A 21997-nucleotide genomic window follows, 5' to 3' on the forward strand; every position below is an offset into this window, starting at 1 on the left:
TCTTTACCAGCTGACCCACAAGGGAAGTCCAGGAATACTGGAGTGGGTAGCTTATCCCTTCTCCAGCGGATCTTCCCAACCCAGGAATCGAACCAGAGTCTCCTGCATTGCAGGTGGATTCTTTACCAGCTGAGCCATCAGGGAAGCCTGAGTGATATATACCATACTGCTTGTTGATTAAATGGGGCACTGGTCCTGTTAGCATAGTCCCAGAGAAAACATGATTTACGTGACTCCTGTGATGATTGTAGATTGCAGACCTTTATTGTCATAGCTTTTTTATTTGCTTTAAATATTTTTACTGTAACACTGGAAAAACACAAATGAATTTTTGTGGACAGACAATTTTTGAGGCCGTGCTATCTGGTGCACACAAATTTATAACTGTTATCAGTTCAGTTCAGTCGTTCAGTTGTGTCCAACTCTGCAACCCCGTGAATTGCGGGACTCCAGGCCTCCCTGTCCATCACCAACTCCCGGAGTTCACTCAGACTCACATCCATCGAGTTGGTGATGCCATCTAGCCATCTTATCCTCTGTTGTCCCCTTCTCCTCCTGCCCCCAATCCCTCCCAGCATCAGAGTTTTTTCCAATGAGTCAGCTCTTCGCATGAGGTGGCCAAAGTACTGGAGTTTCATTCCTTCCAAAGCATCATTCCTTCCAAAGAAATCCCAGAGCTGATCTCCTTTAGAATGGACTGGTTAGATCTCCTTGCAGTCCAAGGGATTCTCAAGAGTCTTCTCCAACACCACAGTTCAAAAGCATCAATTCTTTGGCACTCAGCTTTCTTCACAGTCCATCTCTCACATCCATACATGACCACTGGAAAAACCATAACCTTGACTAGACAGACCTTTGTTGACAAAGTACTGTCTCTGCTTTTCAATATGCTATCTAGGTGGGTCATAACTTTTCTTCCAAGGAGTAAGCATCTTTTAATTTCATGGCTGCAGTCACCACCTACGGTGATTTTAGAGCCCCCCAAAATAAAGTCTGCCACTATTTCCACTGTTTCTGCATCTATTTCCCATGAAGTGATGGGACCAGATGCCATGATCTTCGTTTTCTGATTATTGAGCTTTAAGCCAACTTTTTCACTCTCCTTTTTCATTTAACTGTTATAGGTTTCTGTTAAATTGACCCATTTTATCATCTTTAATGTCCCTTTTCAACTGTATCAGAGATTTCTTCCTCGGTCTTATGTGCCTGACAAAATAAAACCAGCTTTATTTTGAACTCAGGACTTTTCTGACATTCTTAAAAATTATTGGGAACCTCAGTTAGCTTTCATTTATATGGGTTATATATATCAATATTTACTGTATTAGAAAAAACTGAGATGTTTGTTTTTATTTGTTAATTCATTCAAAGTTTAATAAAGTCTTTGCATTTGTAACAGTTTTAGAATAATAATTGTATTTTTAAACAAAAAAAATACGATAAGAAGAGGGTCATTGTTATACACATTTGCAAATCTCTTTAATGTCTAACTTAAGACAGCTGGATTTCCGTGTGTCCTTCTGCATTCAATTTGCTACAATATCACACCTCATGTAGCCTCTGGAAAGCTCCACTATACACTCTTGAGCAAATGGGAGTAGAAAAGACAAATGGCCTCTTAGAATTTTTATGAAAACAGGTTTAACTCCATGAAATCCTTAAGAAGTATCTCTGGATGGGGACACTGGACCACACTTTGAGAACTGCTGTTTTAATGTTTACATAATACATCTTTCTCTAACCTTTCACTTACAGCGTTTCTACAAGTTCTCTTCTTGGAATTTTTGTACTATACCAGAAAAATGTGTTGTTTTGTTATTGTTTTGACTAAAATGCCAGACAAATTCAGTTTGATTTGTAGCTTTTAAGTCCCTGATAGTATAATCAATAATTAAGTACAATTATTGAGATATTTGAGATTCAATTACTCTATTACTATTTGATTCTATTTGTTCTTCTTGTTCTGCTTGTTTCCCCTCTTTACTTGCCTTCTTTTGCTCTTGCTGAGGATTTAAATTATTCTATTTTTCTTTTATATTTTCAGGTTTATATTATTTTAGTATTCTTTTGGCTTAGCATAGATGTTATATCATTCCTTCTTTCTCTACCAAATCTAAGTTTATTTACCACCTTCCTCTTTATTCCAAGGCAATTCTAGGATCTTAGAAAATTTAATTTGTTCCCTCCCAACTTAATGTACTATCAGTGAGTTATTAACTCTGCGTGCATATATATGTGTCTATATGTGTGTTTTGAATGCCTTAAGACAACATTATTTTATATAGTCAGTATCATTTGGATTTTCCAAATTTGCTGACATGTTGAATGCAGCACTTTAATAGCATCATCATTTAGGAATTTAAATAGTTCTGCTGGAATTCTATCACCTCCATTAGCTTTATTGGCAACAGTGCTTCCTAAGATCATGGCATCTGGTCCCATCACTTCATGGGAAATAGATGGGGAAACAGTGGAAACAGTGTCAGACTTTATTTTTGGGGGCTCAAAAATCACTGCAGATGGTGACTACAGCCATGAAATTAAAAGATGCTTACTCCTTGGAAGAAAAGTTGTGACCCACCTAGATAACATATTGAAAAGCAGAGACATTGCTTTGCCAACCAAGGTCCGTCTAGTCAAGGCTATGGTTTTTCCAGTAGTCATGTATGGATGTGAGAGTTGGACTGTGAAGAAAGCTGAGCGCCAAAGAATTGACGCTTTTGAACTGTGGTGTTGGAGAGGACTCTTGAGAATCCCTTGGACTGCAAGGAGATCCAACCAGTCCATTCTAAAGGAGATCAGCTCTGGGATTTCTTTGGAAGGAATGATGCTAAAGCTGAAACTCCAGTACTTTGGCCATCTCATGCAAAGAGTTGACTCATTGGAAAAGACTCTGATGGTGGGAGGGATTGGGGGCAGGAGGAGAAGGGGACGGCAGAGGATGAGATGGCTGGATGGCATCACTGACTCGATGGATGTGAGTTTGAGTGAACTCCGGGAGTTGGTGATGGACATGGAGGTCTGGCATGCTGCGATTTTTGGGGTTACAAAGAGTCAGACACGACTGAGCAACTGAATTTAACTGAACTGAAGGCCCACTTGACTTTGCACTCCGCGATGTCTGGCTCTGAGGAGAGACTACACTGTCGTGGTTATCCACGTCATAAAGATCTTCTTTTGGTACAACTTTTCTGTGTATTCTTTCCATCTCCTCTTGCTGTCTTCTGCTTCTGTTATGTCTTTACAATTTCCGTCCTTTATTGTGGCCATCTTTGGATGAAATGTTGCTTTGATATTTCCAGTTTTCTTGGAGAGATCTCTAGTGTTTCCCTTTCTGTTGTTTTCCTCTATTTCTTTGCATTGTTCATTGTTCGTGCTAGTAAGGTTATGCTCAAAATTTTCCAAGCTAGGCTTCAGAATTACATGAACCAAGAACTTCCAGATGACCAATCTCAGTTTAGAAAAAGAGGAACCAGAGATCAAATTGTCAACATTTGCTGGATCATGGAGAAAGCAAGGGAATTCCAGGAAAAACCTCTAGCTCTGTTTCATTGACTAAAGTCTTTCACTGTGTGAATCATAACAAACTGTGGCAAACTCTTAAAGAGATGGGAGTACAGTATCCTGCATCCTGAGAAACCTGTATGTGGGTCAAGAAGCAACAGTTAGAATCCACTATGGAACAACTGACTAGTTCAGGATTGAGAAAGGAGTATGACAAGGCTAGGTGTCACCCTGTTTGTTTAACTTATATGCAGAGCACATCATGCAAAATGCTGGGCTGTATGATTTACAAGCTGGAATCAAGATTGCTGGGAGAAATATCAGATAAGCAGATGATACCACTCTAATGGCAATAAGTAAAGAGGAACTATAGAGCCTCTTGATGAGGGTGAAGCAGGAAAGTGAAAAAGCTGGCTTAAAACTCAATATTAAAACAAACAAACAAACCACTAAGATCATGGTATCTGGTCCCATCACTTCATGGCAAATAGAAGGGAAAAGGGTAGAGCAGTGACAGATTTCCTCTCCGTGGGCTCTAAAATCGCTGTGGATGGTGACTGCAGCCATGAAATTAGATGCTTCTTGGCAGGAAAGCTATGACAAACCTAGACAGTGTTAAAAAGCAAAGACATGATTTTGCCAACAAAGGTCTATGTAGTCAATGCTATGTGTGGTCTTTCCAGTAGTCATGTATGGATGTGAAAGCTGCACAATAATGAAGGCAGAGCACTGAAGAATTGATGCCTTTGAACTCTGGTGCTGGAGAAGACTCTTGAAAGTCCCTTGGACTGCAAGGAGATCAAACCAGTAGATTTAGGAAATCAACCTTGAATACTGTTTGGAAGGACTAACTATGATGCTGAAGCTCCAATACTTTGGCCACCTGATGCAAACAGCTAACTCACTGGAAAAGACCCTGATGCTGGGAAAGATTGAAGGCAGGAGAAGAGGGCAACAGATGACAAGACGGTTGGATGGCATCAATGGACAGGAACATGGGCAGACTCCAGGAGTTGGTGAGAGACAAGGAAGCCTGGCATGCTGTAGTCCATGGTGTCACGAAAAATTGGACATGACTTGGCAACTGAAAAATGCCAATAAAAGTCACTTTTTAAACCTTTCCATCGATCTTTATTCTACCTTTTGTCTGTGATATCCCTTTCCCCTGAAGACCATGCATGCGCACGCACGCGCACACACGCACACACCACATCTGTGTGTATGTATTTTGAGATACCTACTTGTCATCTGATATGCATTTGCTACATTGTGATTGTATCCTATTTTATTGTGGTTTTCCTTGCCTAGGTTCATGTGCAACAACCTCATTGTTGATCCTTGGAAGAAAAAAATATTTCCCCTTTAAAGACTTTTTTTTTTTTGGCCATTGTTTTCATCAGTTTACTCTGATATTCCTACTGTAGTGACTTTCCCTGCTTGAATCCACTGTACCTCTGAAACCAGTGGTTTGGCATCTTTATTCAGTCATGAAAATTTCTGAGCTATCATTTCTTTATATAAATATATAGATGTAGATATATATTCCCTCTGTATTCTATAACCCGCTTTATATTTTATATTTCTCTGACATTTCCGTTGCATCTCTATGTGCCATTCTGGATGTTTCCTTGTGACTCAAATTATAGTTCACTAATTCTCTCTTTAGCTGTGTCTAATATAATGTGCGATCCATTCATAAAAGTCTTGTTTGTAGTTATATAGGTTTTCAAGTTTAAAACTTTTATTTGCTTCTTTGGTTTAGAATTCAATTCACATTTTATAGTACCTCATACATAAGTTTTAAATTTTAATTTTCTTTAATAGGCTCAGCAGAGTTTTGATAATTTCTGTGTCTGGTAACTCTATTATCTGGATACCTTGTGGATAGTTTTGATTATATGTTGTTTTCTGGCTCTGTCTTCACCTGATGTTATCCCACTGTTTAGTTTTTTTGTTATTTTAAAGTCAGAGAATACTAAGAAAAACAAAACTACAGAATCATTTTGAGGTGATTATATTATTATTTTTTTCTCCAGCAGTCTTTGCTGTTTAAAGCTACAAGCATTAGCAATTTCTGTTCAGCAAAGTCCATATTTTGGTATTGGTATTATTTAATCTGGGCTTCAGTACCTTGGGAACTATTCTATATTTGCATTAATGTGTAGCACATGGAGGTCCTAACCATACATAAGGCAGGGATTCTTAGTCCTCTTTTGCTGAGAAGAGATGTGAGGTCAATTTTGATCCCCTGGTGCTACAAGCTTTCCTTTTTCAGATTAATCGATATCCTGAATGATATCTATGTGTTCACCTCATCTCTTCTGGAACTTAATCCTCTTATTCTACATAATATCATTTATTCTTATGTGCCTTCAGCTATGTTTATATTTTTTTTCTCATTACCTAGTCCATTGTTACTGTAAACAGAATGTCTTTGCTACATTTTCTATTTTGCCCCTTCTCCCCTCAGGTCTTCTTTTGACTTACTTGGTATTTCCCCCCTCATTTCCTCCTTTCTTCCTCAATTGTTTTATAGTTATATACTTTATTAATTTAGTGGTAACCAAAGAAATTATAAAATACACTCAGTTTATCTCAAGTTAATTGATTTTTCAGAATTTTAAGTGTATTTTTATTGAACCCTTTAAGATATATAATTATGGGTATTTTATACAGTCAGTGTTAGCACGTATTTGCCCATGTTTATTGCTTTTATGCCCTTTATTCTTTTTTTCATTTAAGATCTTGAATCACCTTCATTCTTCATGATACAGATACTTTAAAAATTTTTCCTTAAGAAGAGAACCAGTTTGTGGAAGATTCCGTTTTTCTGTAAATGAATATACTTAATGTTTATTGTTGAATTATAATTTAACTGGGTGTATTTTTCTAAATTGAATTTCATTTTCTTTCAATAATCTATAAATATTATTTTATTACTTTTTAAATTTCAATGTTGCTTTAAGAAGTCAGCTCTTAAATTTCTGAAACTTTGAGCATATTTCCCATGTCTTTTCAGTATTTTTTCTTATTATTCATGTTATGAATTTGTATTTTGATGTGTCTAGACATCGGTTTCTTTTTAACTCATCCTTCTGGGGTCTAATGAAGTTATTGAACTTCTGATTTTCACTTTTGAAGTTTATCTGTTAGTCATTGTCTCTTCAAAAGTCATCTTCCTCATTTTGTTGGAGTACTTCATATACCCTACATCTTCTGACTCTTGTCTCCACATTTCCTATATTCTATCTTTCTGTCTTTCTTTACTTCCTCTAGTTAATTTCTATACATTCCAATTAATAATTTCTAATTTACTGTTAATCCTAGTCATTGAGTTTTTATTTTGAGTTAATTCTGATTTTCGTGTGGGTCTAGCTTTGCTGGAATTTGTTATTTCTGATAACTCTTACGGCATCTTATTTCTTTGTGTATTTCGTGTGCTTTTTTGTTACCTGTTTATTTCCCTTAGGACTTAAACTTTGTGTTTTTTCCTAGTTATGAGATTAAAGTTTGTCCTTTAGAGACTTTTTCAGATTCCAAAGGACAGAAGTAATATAGAATCATTTGTGCTACATCTTTGGTGGAAGTTTTCTGCTCACCATGATTGTGAATTTGAATTGCAAACTTATGGGAGAGTCATCTTGTGTTTATTATTTTAAAGGGAGGACTGTTTCCCTTTTTCACTGAATATTGAGGTTTTGAGATAGGTAGTTTAATTTCCTGTCTTCTGGTTGGGTATAGCTGATTGGGATCCCAGTTTACTTGGGGTTGTCTGTCATACTTGCTTACTATTGGTGAATTTTAAGTTTTGTTTCCTCAAATTGTGAGGCTATAGAAATTGATCTTCATATTCATCAGATTTAATAAGTTTTCTCACTCTGAAAACTTGCTTTGCCATTCTTCTTACTTCTCTTTGCCTACCATATCCAGATTTTGGACTGGGAATTCTTCCTTAACAGCTCATTTGGAAACCCTTTAAAAAAATGTAGTTACTGTTTTTAGTTATTTTCAAGGCTAAAGATCTCACTATCTGAACAGAAAATTCTGGAAATGAAATTTTGTATCTTTTTCTAACTTTTAGTCTACACAATCTTATTTTCCACAAATTGTAATATAAAGTGATAAAATAACAATCTATATTCCCACCATCCAGATATAGCCAGTATTGATGAACTTTCTAGATTGTTTTTTATCCATTTAAAAAATCACTACTGTAATATTGTTTTGAAATTAGCTTTATTCACTTAACATTAAATTGTGAATAATTGTCCATGTCATATTTTTTTAAATTCTAGTTGAATTTATCAATTAAATGATACTTGAGCAGATATTCTTTCTATATTCATTTTCTATTTCCATGAGGACACAACCCAGTCTTAGGACTGTACAAGAAGTTATGAATTTTATATTATAAGTAAAGCTATTTTTAGAAAAACAGATTTTCATATTTATAATAGAAATGTGAAAACTATAAATAATTTATATATGTTAACAGAAAAGATATATCATGCCTATTATTTCAGGAAATTAGAAAAAAATTATCACATATAACTATTAAGAAAATAAAAACTATAATAAGCATAGCTAATACCTGAATAGAGATTCAAAACTCTTTGAGGAATAGCAAATGTAAAATGGTAAACAAAATGACCTGCTTTATGAAGAAGATATGTTATACAAAAAATGTGATCAAAATATGAAATCTCTTGAATGAACACTATCTGTAACAATTCAGGCAGTGATGCCTACTTTTTCTATGTAAATGAATCTACTTAGGATAAAGATTAAAGAAGGTTTAGATAATTAAGTAAAGTTTAATTAAATATTAAAAATGTTTAATAAAACCTATGATTATTAAAGTATATGTAAAATGATGTGCTCAGGGCGTATATTTTTTATTCTAATAGTGAAGTAACAGTTTATTGTTTTTGTTTAGTCCTTAAGTTGTGTCCGACTCTTTTACAACCCCATAGACTGTAGCCCACCAGGCTTCTCTGTCCATGGGATTTCCCAGGCAAGAATACTGGAGTGGGTTGCTATTTCCTTCTCCAGGGGAACTTCCCAACACAGGGGTCAAATCTGCATCTCCTGCACTGGCAGGTGGATACTTTACCACTGAACGACCTGAGAAAACCTCATGGACATTGCTCCATTGCATTTTAATATGTTTGTTTCTGTGGTTAAACTAGAGGTTAACTTGATTTTACTCCTTCATAACTGGTTTCTGCTCAACTACCTGAATAATATATCCTTTGTCCTTGATTAATAAATTCAGCGAGACATCTTATTGTCAGTAAACTCACATAAGTTTTTCTTAGAATATAATGTTTTTAAACTATAGATTTTTCTTCCTTCATTTCTGGAAAAAATACTTTAAATAAATTTGAAATCTTTTTTGGCTTGGTTCTATTTCTCAGTCATAGATGATCCATATTTTGGTTGACTTTGTCAGGTCTGTTTTTATCTAATTAATGTAATCTATGTCATTTTATCTTTGCTTCTAAATATTTTATTCTCAGTGTGGCTATCTCTTTGTGAGCCATCCAATCTTTAGCTCTCTGTCCTGTACACTGGTTTTTCCAAATGATTAATCACTTCTGTTATGGTGCTATTTTGGTCCATTTGTTTACCTACCTCTGTTATTTTAGTATATTTGCATTCTCATTACATTAAATTTCTTTAAATATTCTTTCCTAGCCCCAAACATTTTCAACATATCTTCTTCTGTCTCATGTTTTCTTCAGAGCAGGATCCCTACTGTATTAGTTACATATTTTTCTGAAGCAAAGTGTCTCCAAATTTAGCAGTTTAAAACCGCAGACATTTATTACCTCCTGTTTTCTGTGGATCAGGTATCTGGAATTGGCCTGGTTGGGTGGCTCTGGCTCAGGGTTTCTCTTGAGGTTGCAGTGAAGCGGTGTCATCGGGTTGCCATCATCTCGGGGCTCAGTGAGGCTGAAAGGTCTACTTTCCATCTCACATTCACATGGCTGTTGGCAGACCTCAGTACATATTTTTCAGATGATTTCCTTTTCTTCATTAGGCATACACACGCAGGCACAAGTGCACATCTTCCCCACCCTCCCGCATTGTTAGCAGTTAGGCCAGTGTTTTATACATCCTGCCAAATCTCTTTTGCCATTTCACTAAATTTCCTCTAAAATTTTGATCTTGAAATCTAACAGATATGCCCTCCTGTCTATAAACTGTGTTCCCACAATTTGGCTGTATAGCAAACCCTTCTAATGATTGATAGCATCAGTTTTTTCTCATTTTTGTTCAGTCCAACAACCATTTGGTGATAGTGGTAGTCAGAATTAAATATAGAATAACAATTCTATTCAGTACTTGCTCTGATTTTTTAAAAAAATGTTGTTTTTTAAAATTATTAAATGTTGTTTTTTAAATTATTATAGAATAAGTACATTCTCATTTAAGAGGAGAAGGAAATGGCAACCAACTCCAGTATTCTTGCCTGGAGAATCCCATGGACAGAGGAACCTGGTGGATTACAGTCCATGGGGTCACACAGAGTCAGACATAGCTGAGTGACTAACACTTTCACATTTAAGAATTAAAACATAGAGAAGTATACAATGCATACAGTTTAACTTCTCTCTGTCTGCTTCTTCCATTCTCTTTCTTATTTTGAGGAGTAACCACTATTTACAGTTGCTTACAAATCAATCTAGGCCTTGTTCAATGTAATACAATCATAAAGGTGTATATTTAATATGAGGTATACTCAATAGCTAAAATCCTATGTATGCAACTTGGATTTTACACGCAAAAATACATCATGGCCATTCTTCTAGACTAGTTCATATTGAAGGTTATACATATTCATTTTATAGATGCTCCATGATTTATTTGGGCTTCCCTTGTGGCTCAGCTGGTAAAGAATCCACCTGGGTTTGATCCCTGGATTAGGAAAATTCCCTGGAGAAGAGAAAGGCTATCCACTCCAGTTCTGGCCTGGAGAATTCCATGGACTATATAGTCCATGATGTCACAAAGAGTTGGACATGACTGAGTGACTTTCATGTCATAATTTATTTTACTTTTCTCTTACTGATAGACATTTAACTTTTATCCATTTATTTGCTTTTAAAATAATATGGCAAGGAATCTCTCTATATGTTACTTCATAGTTGTGTGTGTGCTACTATATAATTGATTCCTAGAAGTAGACCTGCTCAAACATTCCTTAGTATCTGAGGCTTGAAATCATGATGATTTCTCCAGATTGGAATCTCTGACGGAATCTCTATGGACAAGTGTACCTTCTCTGTATATTGATAGAGAATCATGGCGTCTTAATATCTGAAATCAGCTGATTTGTTGTTGTTTGGTCACTCAGCTGTGTCCAGCTCTCTACAACCCCATGGACTACAGCACACAGGCTTCCCAGTCCTTCACCATCTGCCAGAGTTTGCTCAGACTCATGTCCATTGAGTCCACGATGCCAACCATGAGATCCAATGATCTCATCCTCTGTCATCCCCTTCTCTTCCTGCCTTTAGTCTTTCTCAGCATCAGGGTCTTTTCCAATGAGTCAGCTCTTCCCGTCAGGTGGCCAAAGTATTGGAGCGGCAGCGGCAGCATCAGTCTAATTGGCTGATGAGCTTTAATTCTTCCTAGCCTAACGTGTCACACCCTGATTGTCGTTTCTCACATATTCAGGCAGCCCTGAGTGGTATCGTCAAGGAACAGCCAGGAGGTCAGCTTATTAGAATGAACCAAGAGAAGGGGATAGTAGAGGATTAGTTCAGAGATGGGGTATTGTGGGCCATTTTAAGGACTCTGAAAGGTCTTCTCGCCATTATTAAATATCTAAAAAGCAGTCGACACTCACTGTCTCCCTTCCACTACACTGTCTCTTTCCATTACTCCATGGGGACCTCCAGCAAAATTCTTCTGCTGCATCATCACTTGCCAAGGCAGTGGCCCTTTTCTCCTCATTTACCCACTCTGGCTCACACTGTCGACTGTATATAATTTAGTCTAAATAGAAATACCTTTGATAATTGTAAAATGTATACTTATTCATCACTGCCATCAGCACAGAACCTCATTTGCCTTTTCTTTTCCCAATTATTCTCCTGCTTTATGTGCTGTTTCCTTTTACTTTTAGCTTTTGTGCCAGATTATTTGCCTTTCTTCAGTGTGTAAACTAATGTTTCATACTTGGTTCTCCACTTAGGTGACTATTGAAAAGTTTCACAAGTACATTCCCCGCTCTAAATGAGCTAATAGAAAATCCTGTTCTTGATTAGCTCTGAAAAACTTAAGAGCAATGTGCATGGCTTTTAAAATTATTAAGCTTATGGAAGTAGATTGCTTAAGGCATTTAAATATTTGATAAAGGACATTTTATTTTATACAACTACAAATTAATATTAATTAGCATTTTTGATTGAAATGACTTATTTTCTTGAGCAGGTTAATTGATGTTCAGTTCAGTTCAGTTCAGTCACTCAGTCATGTCCGACTCTTTGCAACCCCATGAACCGCAGCATGCCAGGCCTCCCTGTCCATCACTAACTCCTGGAGCTTACCCAAACTCATGTCCACTGAGTCGATGATGCCATCCAACCATCTCATCCTCTGTTGTCCACTTCTCCTTCTGCCCTCAATCTTTCCCAGCATCAGGGTCTTTTCAAATGAGTCAGTTCTTCACATCAGGTGGCCAAAGTATTGGAGTTTCATGTTCAACATCAGTCCTTCCAATGAATACCCAGGACTGATTTCCTTTAAGATGGACTGGCTGGATCTTCTTGCAGTCCAAGGTACTCTCAAAAGTCTTCTCCAACACCACAGTTAAAATCATCAGTTTCTTGGCACTCAGCTTTCTTTATAGTCCAACTCTCACAACCATACATGACTACTGGAAAAACCATAGTTTGACTAGACAGACCTTTTTTGGCAAAGTAATGTCTCTGCCTTTTAATATGCTATCTAGGTTGGTCATAACTTTCCTTCCAAGGAGTAAGTGTCTTTTAATTTCATGGCTGCAATCACCATCTGCAGTGATTTTGGAGCCCAGAGAAACAGCCACTGTTTCCACTGTTTCCCCATCTATTTGCCATGAAGTGATGGGACCAGATGCCATGATCTTCATTTTCTGAAAGTTGAGCTTTAAGCCAACTTTTTCACTCTCCTCTTTCACTTTCATCAAGGGGCTTTTTAGTTCCTCTTCACTTTCTGCCATAAGGGTGGTGTCATCTGCATATCTGAGGTTATTGATATTTCTCCCGGCAATCTTGATTCCAGCTTGTGCTCTTCCAGCCCAGCATTTCTCATGATGTACTCTATAAAAGTTAAATAAACAGGGTGACAATACACAGCCTTGACATATGCCTTTTCCTGTTTGGAACCAGTCTGTTGTTCCATGTCCAGGTCTAACTGTTGCTCCCTGACCTACATATAGGTTTCTCAAGAGGCAGGTCAGGTGGTCTGGTATTCCCATCGCTTTCAGAATTTTCCAGTTTATTTCGATCCACACAGTCAAAGGCTTTGGCATAGTCAATAAAGCAGAAATAGATGTTTTTCTGGAACTCTCTTGCTTTTTCCATGATCCAGCGGATGCTGGAAATTTGATCTCTGGTTCCTCTGCCTTTTCTAAAACCAGCTTGAACATCGGAAAGTTCATGGTTCACGTATTGGTGAAGCCTGGCTTGGTGAATTCTGAGCATTACTTTACTAGTGTGTGAGATGAGTGCAATTGTGTGGTAGTTTGAGCATTCTTTGGCATTGCCTTTCTTTGGGATTGGAATGAAAAGTGACCTTTTCCAGTCCTGTGGCCACTGCTGAGTTTTCCAAATTTGCTGGCATATTGAGTGCAGCACTTTCACAGCATCATCTTTCAGAATTTGAAATAGCTCCACTGGAATTCCATTACCTCCACTAGCTTTGTTCGTAGTGATGCTTCCTAAGGCCCACTTGACTTCACATTCCAGGGTGTCTGGCTCTAGTTGAGTGATCACATCATCGTGATTATCTGGTTCGTGAAGATCTTTTTTGTACAGTTCTTCTGTATATTATTGCCACCTCTTCTTAATATTTTCTGCTTCTGTTAGTAGATATGATTACAAGGAATTCTAAACTGAAGTATTTTCTGGTTCATCAGATTTTAAATTTGCTCAGTCATGTCCAACTCTTTGCAACCAGCCCATGGAATTCTTCCAGGCCAGAATACTGGAGTGGGTAGCCGTTCCCTTCTCCAGGGGATCTTCCCAACCCAGGTATTGAACCCAGGTCTCCTGCATTGCAGTCAGATTCTTTACCAGCTGAGCCACAAGGGAAGCCCAAGAATACTGGACTGGGTAGCCTGTCCCTTCTCCAGCAGATCTTCCCATCCCAGGAATTGAATCAGGGTCTCCTGCATTGCAGGCAGATTCTTTACCAACTGAGCTATAAGGGAAGCCCATATTGAAGCTAATATATATTTATTATTGTATGTTATATATTATTTCTGATACCTTGGAGTTGATAACATATAGTTCATTCATTTTAGTCAAATATCTTATAGGGCAGAATAATTCAGTCCTTGATAACATCAGATAATAATTTTCTCTTGGTCATAATTGCTATTTTATATTACAGGAAAATGCCATTACATTAATTCTAAATAAGAATTTTTAAAAGTACAAAAATGTCTGAATTAAAATTTGAGTCTTTCTTTTGTTCCTTTGTGTCTTCTATGCCTTTTCCTGCTTCTCTTAGGTATTGCAAAATTTTTCATTATGTGAAAATTTACATTTTAGCATAAAATTTTTATGAGAAATAATCATCCATAACATTGTTTATTTTACTCCAACTATTAGATATACTGTAATTAAAGAAAATATTCTTAATTCGTATCTCTGTGAAGTATTTTTACAATACACTCAGAATTCAAGTTATTATACTATCTGAATTTTTAAAAAATGATACAGAGAATTAAGTTTTCTCATATAATCTTAGTAATATTACTGGATTCCTCCTTTTATTTATCCACTGTGGATATAAACAAACCATCTGCCCTTTCTGTAAATCACAGTATATAATAAAAGGAATAAATCTTGGATTAAATGCTTTAAATTCCTTCAGGAAAAATTAATTACATATATTCCCAATTTTAATTTGTATTCACAATTATGTTTCTTTTAAGATGATCTTTTAATTTATTATCATATAACATTTTTGGTAGAAAAACTATTTCATCATTTATTTGAAAAAGTTATTTTGTGCAGGCTTGACAAAAAATCAGAATGAGGTTCAGTTCCCTAATGTCTAGTTCAGTGACTCCCATCTGCATGATACTCACAGAAGACATTCTGCTTACTAGTACTTACCCTAAACCTTAAATGATATTTCCAGTTTCTGGAAATGCCTATTTTATATAACATAGTAGTAGCTACAGAGAACTGTAGCTATATAGTCAAATGTTCACTCTAAATAAATTTTTAAAATATTTTTAATATCTTCCATTAAATTTTTACAGACTTCCTTAGCATCTCTTTCCAGTGATGACTTTCTCTTTTTTTTGACTTATTGAAACAAGCTTCTCAGTTTTTTTCTTTATAGTCACTGAGCTATAGTCTAATCTAAGTCTCCTCTGATATTTTTTAGATGGAAATCATTGATTTTAAGTTTATTTGTGTAAAAAGGAGGCCACTGTCACAATCTTATAATACTAGAAAAATATACTAATATTTTATTGATATTAATACGTTATACCTACTTCATTAGTGAATCTAAGGTAGATATTTCAATGGTATGAAAATTACATTTTATTAATATATAACCAACTTAACCAAACATTCAAAAGTCAAAGACTCTGAAATTGAATTTAAAACTGTTGTTTTTTCAATGATTACACCCCCTCTCTTGTTATATTTTCATTTGAAATACAACATTCAATGCCCAATATATGACTTCTAGTATTTTGTTCAATTTTAAAGTGGTATATAATTGTCGTTCAAAAATATGTCTCTTTGGTATAAGTTCAAATAATAATGCGTTTTACACTTACACATATTTTTTCCTCAGAAAATTGAGCTAAGTCTTGTAATTAGGAATATTCAGAAATAAAAAGATGCATTTATTTAGAAGAAAATTGAAACTCTAGAGTTTGGAAGAATGTATGATAAAGTGATCCTGGAAAATTTTTCTTCCAGGTGGCTTAGAATCATTGAAAAATCTTCAGCAACTGATCGTGGACCATAATCAGTTAATTAGTACAACCGGTCTTTGTGATACACCTACCCTTATATACCTGGATTGTTCACATAATCACCTTACTGAAGTTGAGGGCATTGAAAACTGTGGATTGCTCCAAATACTGAAGTTACAAGGAAATTATCTAAGTCAGGTAATTGATTTGAATTAATTGGATTAACACAAAATTTTTCTTTTGCTGCAAATATCAACCACACATTTTAAAAGCAGTTTGTTTAATTTTTATTCTTTTTGCTTATCAACTGAATTTCACTTCCAGTTTAAACTATTATATACTTTTCACTATTTAAAAGCTGTTCAACATTATTGCAATATCTATAAACAAATAAATTCAACATTAGTTTTTTATAATACTAAAATATAGATCATAACTTTTCAGTTATGATTCAGTGTATAAGTGGGACCAAATTTATCTGTAATTGTAATTAAGATTTGTCATGAGGCCTTTTAATTAAAAATATGCTTATTATGAAAATAATTATTGGAAATTTACTTATAATAACACTCTCAAATATTATACTTTGATTTATGACATGCTGTTTATCAGAATATATCTGTTAGTTTTGGTAGGCTTTATATTTTTAAATTTGGTTAACTGACAAAAATATTTTGCTTAATATAAGCTAATAACTCAGCTTTAAATATAGCTTCCATTCCTGGGGAATCACGTTCTTCTCAGAGAATTGCACTTGGATGATAACAGCATTTCAACTGTGGAAACATTTTCTTCATACTGGCTGCCTTTACTGCAAATCCTGACTATCTCTCAAAACAGGTACAAGTATAATTTGCTTTATTAAGTTTAAAGGCAGTGAATCATTAATGTAAATGTATGATCTTCATAATAAGTAGAAAAGCTGTTAGGTTTTTCCAATAATTCAAGGAATGTACATTACAATAACTTGGTGCGTAAATTATAAATCTAACTTCATGTATTGACATATCCTCAAATTTTAGTAGGATTTTAATTGTCACTGATCTTACTCACTTTGTTCCTTCTCAAACATGTACTTATGGAAATTTCTCAGGGCAGATTTGTTTATATTTGTAAAGATACCCTTCTTGGAAAACATAGGAGGTAGTTAATTTAATTCAGGAGGATGTCTCATTCTCTCAAATGGTACTTATTAAGTCCTGGAAGAACGATTTTTAATCTGCTCTCAACTTGCATGTCTTTTTGAAACTGTTAAGACAGATTTAAATTTGATTTCCCTAAGGATATAAAGTAACACTTAAAAAAATACCTTAATATTAAATCGAGATGGGTACCTGCCACAGAAGATCCATTTGAAACCACCAAACATCTGGATCTTTGCAGAGAATAGCTGTCTAAAACTGAAACTGAAACAAGAGTACAAGATGTATATGCCTCCCTCTGTTTAATATTTCATTGAGGCCTATTAACTCTAATATGATTAATTTGGTCATCAAAGGAACAAGAAGTAAGGGAAAGGAGCTATCTTTTACAAGAAGTTGTTTCTTAGAGTGGCATAATTCTTGCAAAACAAGTGAACAAAGACAACTCATTGTTTTATATATATATATATATATATATATATATATATATATATCCCCTCCCAAACATAAGTTTCTTTCAATTTCTGTCACAATAGTGCTCATCCCTTGAGTCCTAAATGATTTGACTTCTACCCATTAAACTATTCCACAATTTGACATGTCAAAAACTGAATTTGTATTTTAAAATTCCTTCTAGTTGTTCTAATCATATCTAAAATATGAAAGTTGATTTGCCTGTAAAAAGATATTTATTTCTGAACAGCACTGTCAGATAATACTAGTAGTTACACCATCACAAACTTATTGGATCTTTTCACCGTATTTTTCAGGTTAGAAATACAATTTCTGTAGAAATACTCAGTTTATGCTTTGGACGGATGCAGTAAAGCACATATCTAACATTTTATAGAACTAGATTTCATGCCCAATTGATGAGCATAATAATCTTAAAGAATTTAGAAAATATTTAAAACACCAACATTTTTGAGAAATAATTCCATTATTTCTTTGGACAATTTAAGTCATCAAAGGAATATTCTGCTTTTAAAAATTAAAGTTCACACTAGCTAATAGACTTTGGCCCTATCAATATAATGTGTCTTCTTTCTCATATCAATTATAGATGACCAGGAATTTTATAAAATGAACTATTTAAAAAATTTTAGAGTTGATAACAGTAACTGGGACACTTAAACCAAATAATCCTTATTTATAATTTTGTTTGCAGCAATTAGCTTCATAACACTTGGATATTCAGGTGGTGGTTGCTATATTGGGTGATACAAGACTGAGTAGCATATGTCCTTACCTGCAAAATCTTTTAGAAATAAAAGAACAATCTGGTGCACTTAGCTATATAAAAAAGTGGTAAAATTATATAATATATATTATTTTGCATTTTTAAACAGTATCACTTATATTTGAAGGGGTTTTTTTTTGGTGTGAGTTTCTGAAAGCTTTTTGCTAAATAACCTACCATTTTGAGAAGATAAGTGAATAAGTCCTGAGGGCACCAGGGAAATGTGATTGATAGAAATAAACATGTGAATTAGTTAAATTATCTCCTAAAATCAGTGAAAAAATAATCTTCGTACTAGGTATTTTTCACCAGAAGCTAATACTATTAACTGCAGAAATTATCCATATTATGTTAAGCTTTTACCATGTGTGTTGACTTATTTGAACTACTTTAGGTTTGGTCAAACTCAGGATCAATAGATCTGGCTGGGTTTGAATTCTGAATTAACGACTTACCTGTCAGTTGACACTGAGCAAATCTTTTCTCACTACCTGATCCTCAGTTTTTTCACATATAAAATGTGTGGTAATACCTACCTTACCTATTTTTCAGGATTTTGTGATTATTCAAAACAATACTGTATGTCAGTACGTGTTGCAAACCTGAGGAGAATTTTATAAATGTGATATTTGGATTTGTGGTTGGCATGTCTTTTAAAATGTACATAGTTTTCTTTTAATTTTTGATAAATATTTTCATCACAAGGAAGAAATTATGTACCCATATGCTCTTTTCCAGCAAATCAAATACATATAAAGAATGATGCTTACTGCTTATTGTTTGAAATATTTGTTTCATCCTGACTTCTGTTTTAGATTTTCATTAGGACATGTGACTGTTTTAAGTTTTTCTCAGCGGAGTTCTAACTGGAAGACTCTCCAGCTTCATAAGTCTTTCCTCTTCCAGTGAGACTCTAAGTAGGAGCAGAAAGGGGAAACTATTACCCATTGGCTGCTCATTGTACAAATCTTTTGCTTTTTGTCGTCTTTGAAATTTATATCTTTTTTATGCCCAGGGCTAATGTGACAAGGTCAAATGGTATTAGGTTTTCACTAATGTCCTTTGTCTTTCTGGTTTGAATTTTCTTGGAAAAAAATATACACAGAATGTCAGTAAAAGGAAAGTTATAGAGGTTAAAAAAATGATTCTACTATTAGGTTTCTGCCATCCTAATGAATAGTCATAAAGGTGAATGAATAGCCAGTTTTCTTGACTAAAATTTCCAAAAAAAAAAAAAAGAATATGATGCTAAAAGCATGGTTCTCTGAAAAGATAAAATTCTGATATTATGAAAAATATGTAGTTAAATATTTCTTTACCTGAAGAAATACTTTATTTTTGCAAAGAAAATTTTATTTTCAATTTTAAAACTTTATTGGTTATTTTTAGTTGATGTCTCTTATAACCTATATGTTACCAAATGTTGCCACATATAACTTATTGGTTAAAAACATGAGATATTCTGACAAAAGAGAAAAACTCAGTATCTATTAATCTTTCAAAATCCTTTTAGCATAAGGGCAAAGATTTAGTATTAGAAATATACTAAAGGTAAAAAAAAAGTAAGAATTTTATTTTAATAAATGCATTTATTAGTATTGTATTTTCACTTGAAGAACTTAAATTTCCTACTTGTAATAATGATCTAGAATGCCTTGAGTAGGAAATGTCATAAAATGAGGACTCAAATCCATTGATTATGTATTGAAAAAGTTTTACATTTCTTTCTTTTTTAGAATACATGTGATGTTTCAGTAAAGTTTGCTATTAAGGAATGTATATGTAGATAATGAACCATATATACAAATGTAATGACCAATATTTGATCACTTTTTATTTTTTTTACCTTGGATATTTTCCCCTGGAATTAGTGTTGCTCAGGTAGTATAAATACTAATATTGTACTTAGGATTGACTATAATCAGAGAGATCTTCCAGTCTCCTTACTTAGTCTATTTTCGCATCAGTACCATCTTCTGTTTCTCTTCTAATGTAGAACAGGATAATACAAGAGGAGTTAAGCTCAGCACAAGGGTTGGTTTTGTGACATGAGGCTTCCAGTCACAATATTATCCTATAAACTTCTGATCTTAGAATAATAGTACTTTTTTTTTTTTTTGCTGTTGTTGTTGTTGTTTTTGCCATGGCAAGATGTTGGTAGGAATAAAGATGTAAAAACCTCTGCCAAGACAACTGGAGGGACATTATAAACACCAAGAAAGTAAAAGTAGAAGTTAATACATACTTTTTTTCTGTTTTGTACCAGAAGTACTCCTTTAGTAAAAGCTTATTCTGAACATGCATGAATCTTCAGCATTTATAGAGGGTATTAATTCAGAAGACTTTTTTATTTGTGATGAAAATATATTTTATACAAAGAAATTTTCATCTTTTCTAAAGATTTAGATGAACTAACAATTTTTAATGCCAAGTAGCTAGGGTAATGTGATGCTGTATAACAAAGAAAGTATAATCTTGTCTTAGTTTGAAATGCAAATCAAACTAAAATTAATTTTCCCTTCATAGATTTTTGTTACTAATACTGTGAATATTTTCAACATCACTTATGTTCCTTGTTTGAATGTGAGGTATTAATGACAGTTGTATCTTAAATAATGATAGAAACTTTTAAAAGCCAGAGAAAATTTACTGTTATTAGAATTTGAACATTCTTATATTAATAAGTATGAATTTTAAATATTAGTATATGTTTGATAAATTTAAGTATTTTATCAATAGAAAACATTTTCTATTATTGTGTTCCTTAAATGCATATTTCCAATTTAAAAACAACCCCAGTGTAATTTCTATACTTACAGGACTTATAATACTTTGAATCTAGTAAATGAAACTTTTTAAAATTAAAAACAAAGTTATTAACTCTAATTAAAGTTATATTGTTAATAAGTAAAAATAAATAATCTTATGTTTTTGACTCTGAATGGTTTGTTATATGTTTGAGCCAGAAAAAATACAAAGAAATTACGAATTCTTCATAAATTTAGCCATATACAAAGACAATAGAAAGCCCGATTATCCTTAAATACCAAACACACATTAAGCTTCCTGATATTTATTATTGATATTAGCAATTCCATGATCATTTCTCTTTAGAAATAAATATAAATATTTATATATTTGTATATATTATTATATAGAATAAATATTTAGCATCTTATAACTACTGTATTTTTTAAAAGTACTTTTAGTTAATGTTACATTATTGTATTTTATTGTGAAAATGCAACTGTTATGTATTTCATCCAGAGTTATAATTTATAACATTATGTTATTGTATTAAATAAATATATTATTGTATAATTACATCAATAATATTAAGAACACTCCAATTTAAATTTTCTTTAAATTCCATTTTGGTTTTCAGCCTGACAAAAATCGTACCACTTTTTCATTTTGTTTCTTTGGAAAAACTGGATGTCAGCAACAATTGTCTTTCTGGTAAGTTTATAAAAATACATAGTTGTTTCTCAAATAATATGCTTTTGGGTTTCTATTCTAAGTATGGTAAGGAAATGTTCTGGGTAGATGTATATAACATACCTATACAAAATTGTGTAGAGGAGGAAAATTTTCTCTTTTTTCAAACTGGGCCTGAGAATTAAACTGATGTAAGTCAGATAAATAGAAGAAAAAAAAACACAAGTTTTAATTTTTTTTTACATGTACGTGAGAGTTCTCACAATAAAATTAAGACCCCAAGAAGCAGTTAAGGTTGAACTTACATAGTGAGTTGGACAAAGAGTAGTAATCGTGAAAGTTAAGAGGAAGCCGAGGAGCTTGGGCAATAAGGTAGTTAATTGGATTGAAAAGTGACTAGGAAATAAAGGCTACTTTAACAAGCTTGTTTGCGTACGTATCTCTTGGCTTTAGCTTCCCATCCTTAAGATAAGAATGTCTCTTTGCTTCTGTTATAGGAAAATATCTTTCACATGG

The 21997-nt window shown here is 33.9% G+C and overlaps 1 protein-coding gene across 1 annotated transcript in view; it reads left to right on the forward strand.

Moving 5' to 3' along the window:
* The window catches only part of LRRIQ1 (leucine rich repeats and IQ motif containing 1), a 229163-nt gene that overhangs the window by 54151 nt on the left and 153015 nt on the right, over positions 1 to 21997 (forward strand). The window contains exons 11-13 of the mRNA XM_069584152.1: positions 15666 to 15859; positions 16374 to 16501; positions 21429 to 21502. Of these exons, the coding sequence (XP_069440253.1) occupies positions 15666 to 15859; positions 16374 to 16501; positions 21429 to 21502 (396 nt within the window). The remainder of the gene's footprint in view (positions 1 to 15665; positions 15860 to 16373; positions 16502 to 21428; positions 21503 to 21997) is intronic.

This window comes from Ovis canadensis, chromosome 3 (assembly GCF_042477335.2).
Source record: "Ovis canadensis isolate MfBH-ARS-UI-01 breed Bighorn chromosome 3, ARS-UI_OviCan_v2, whole genome shotgun sequence".
Lineage (NCBI taxonomy): Eukaryota > Metazoa > Chordata > Mammalia > Artiodactyla > Bovidae > Ovis > Ovis canadensis.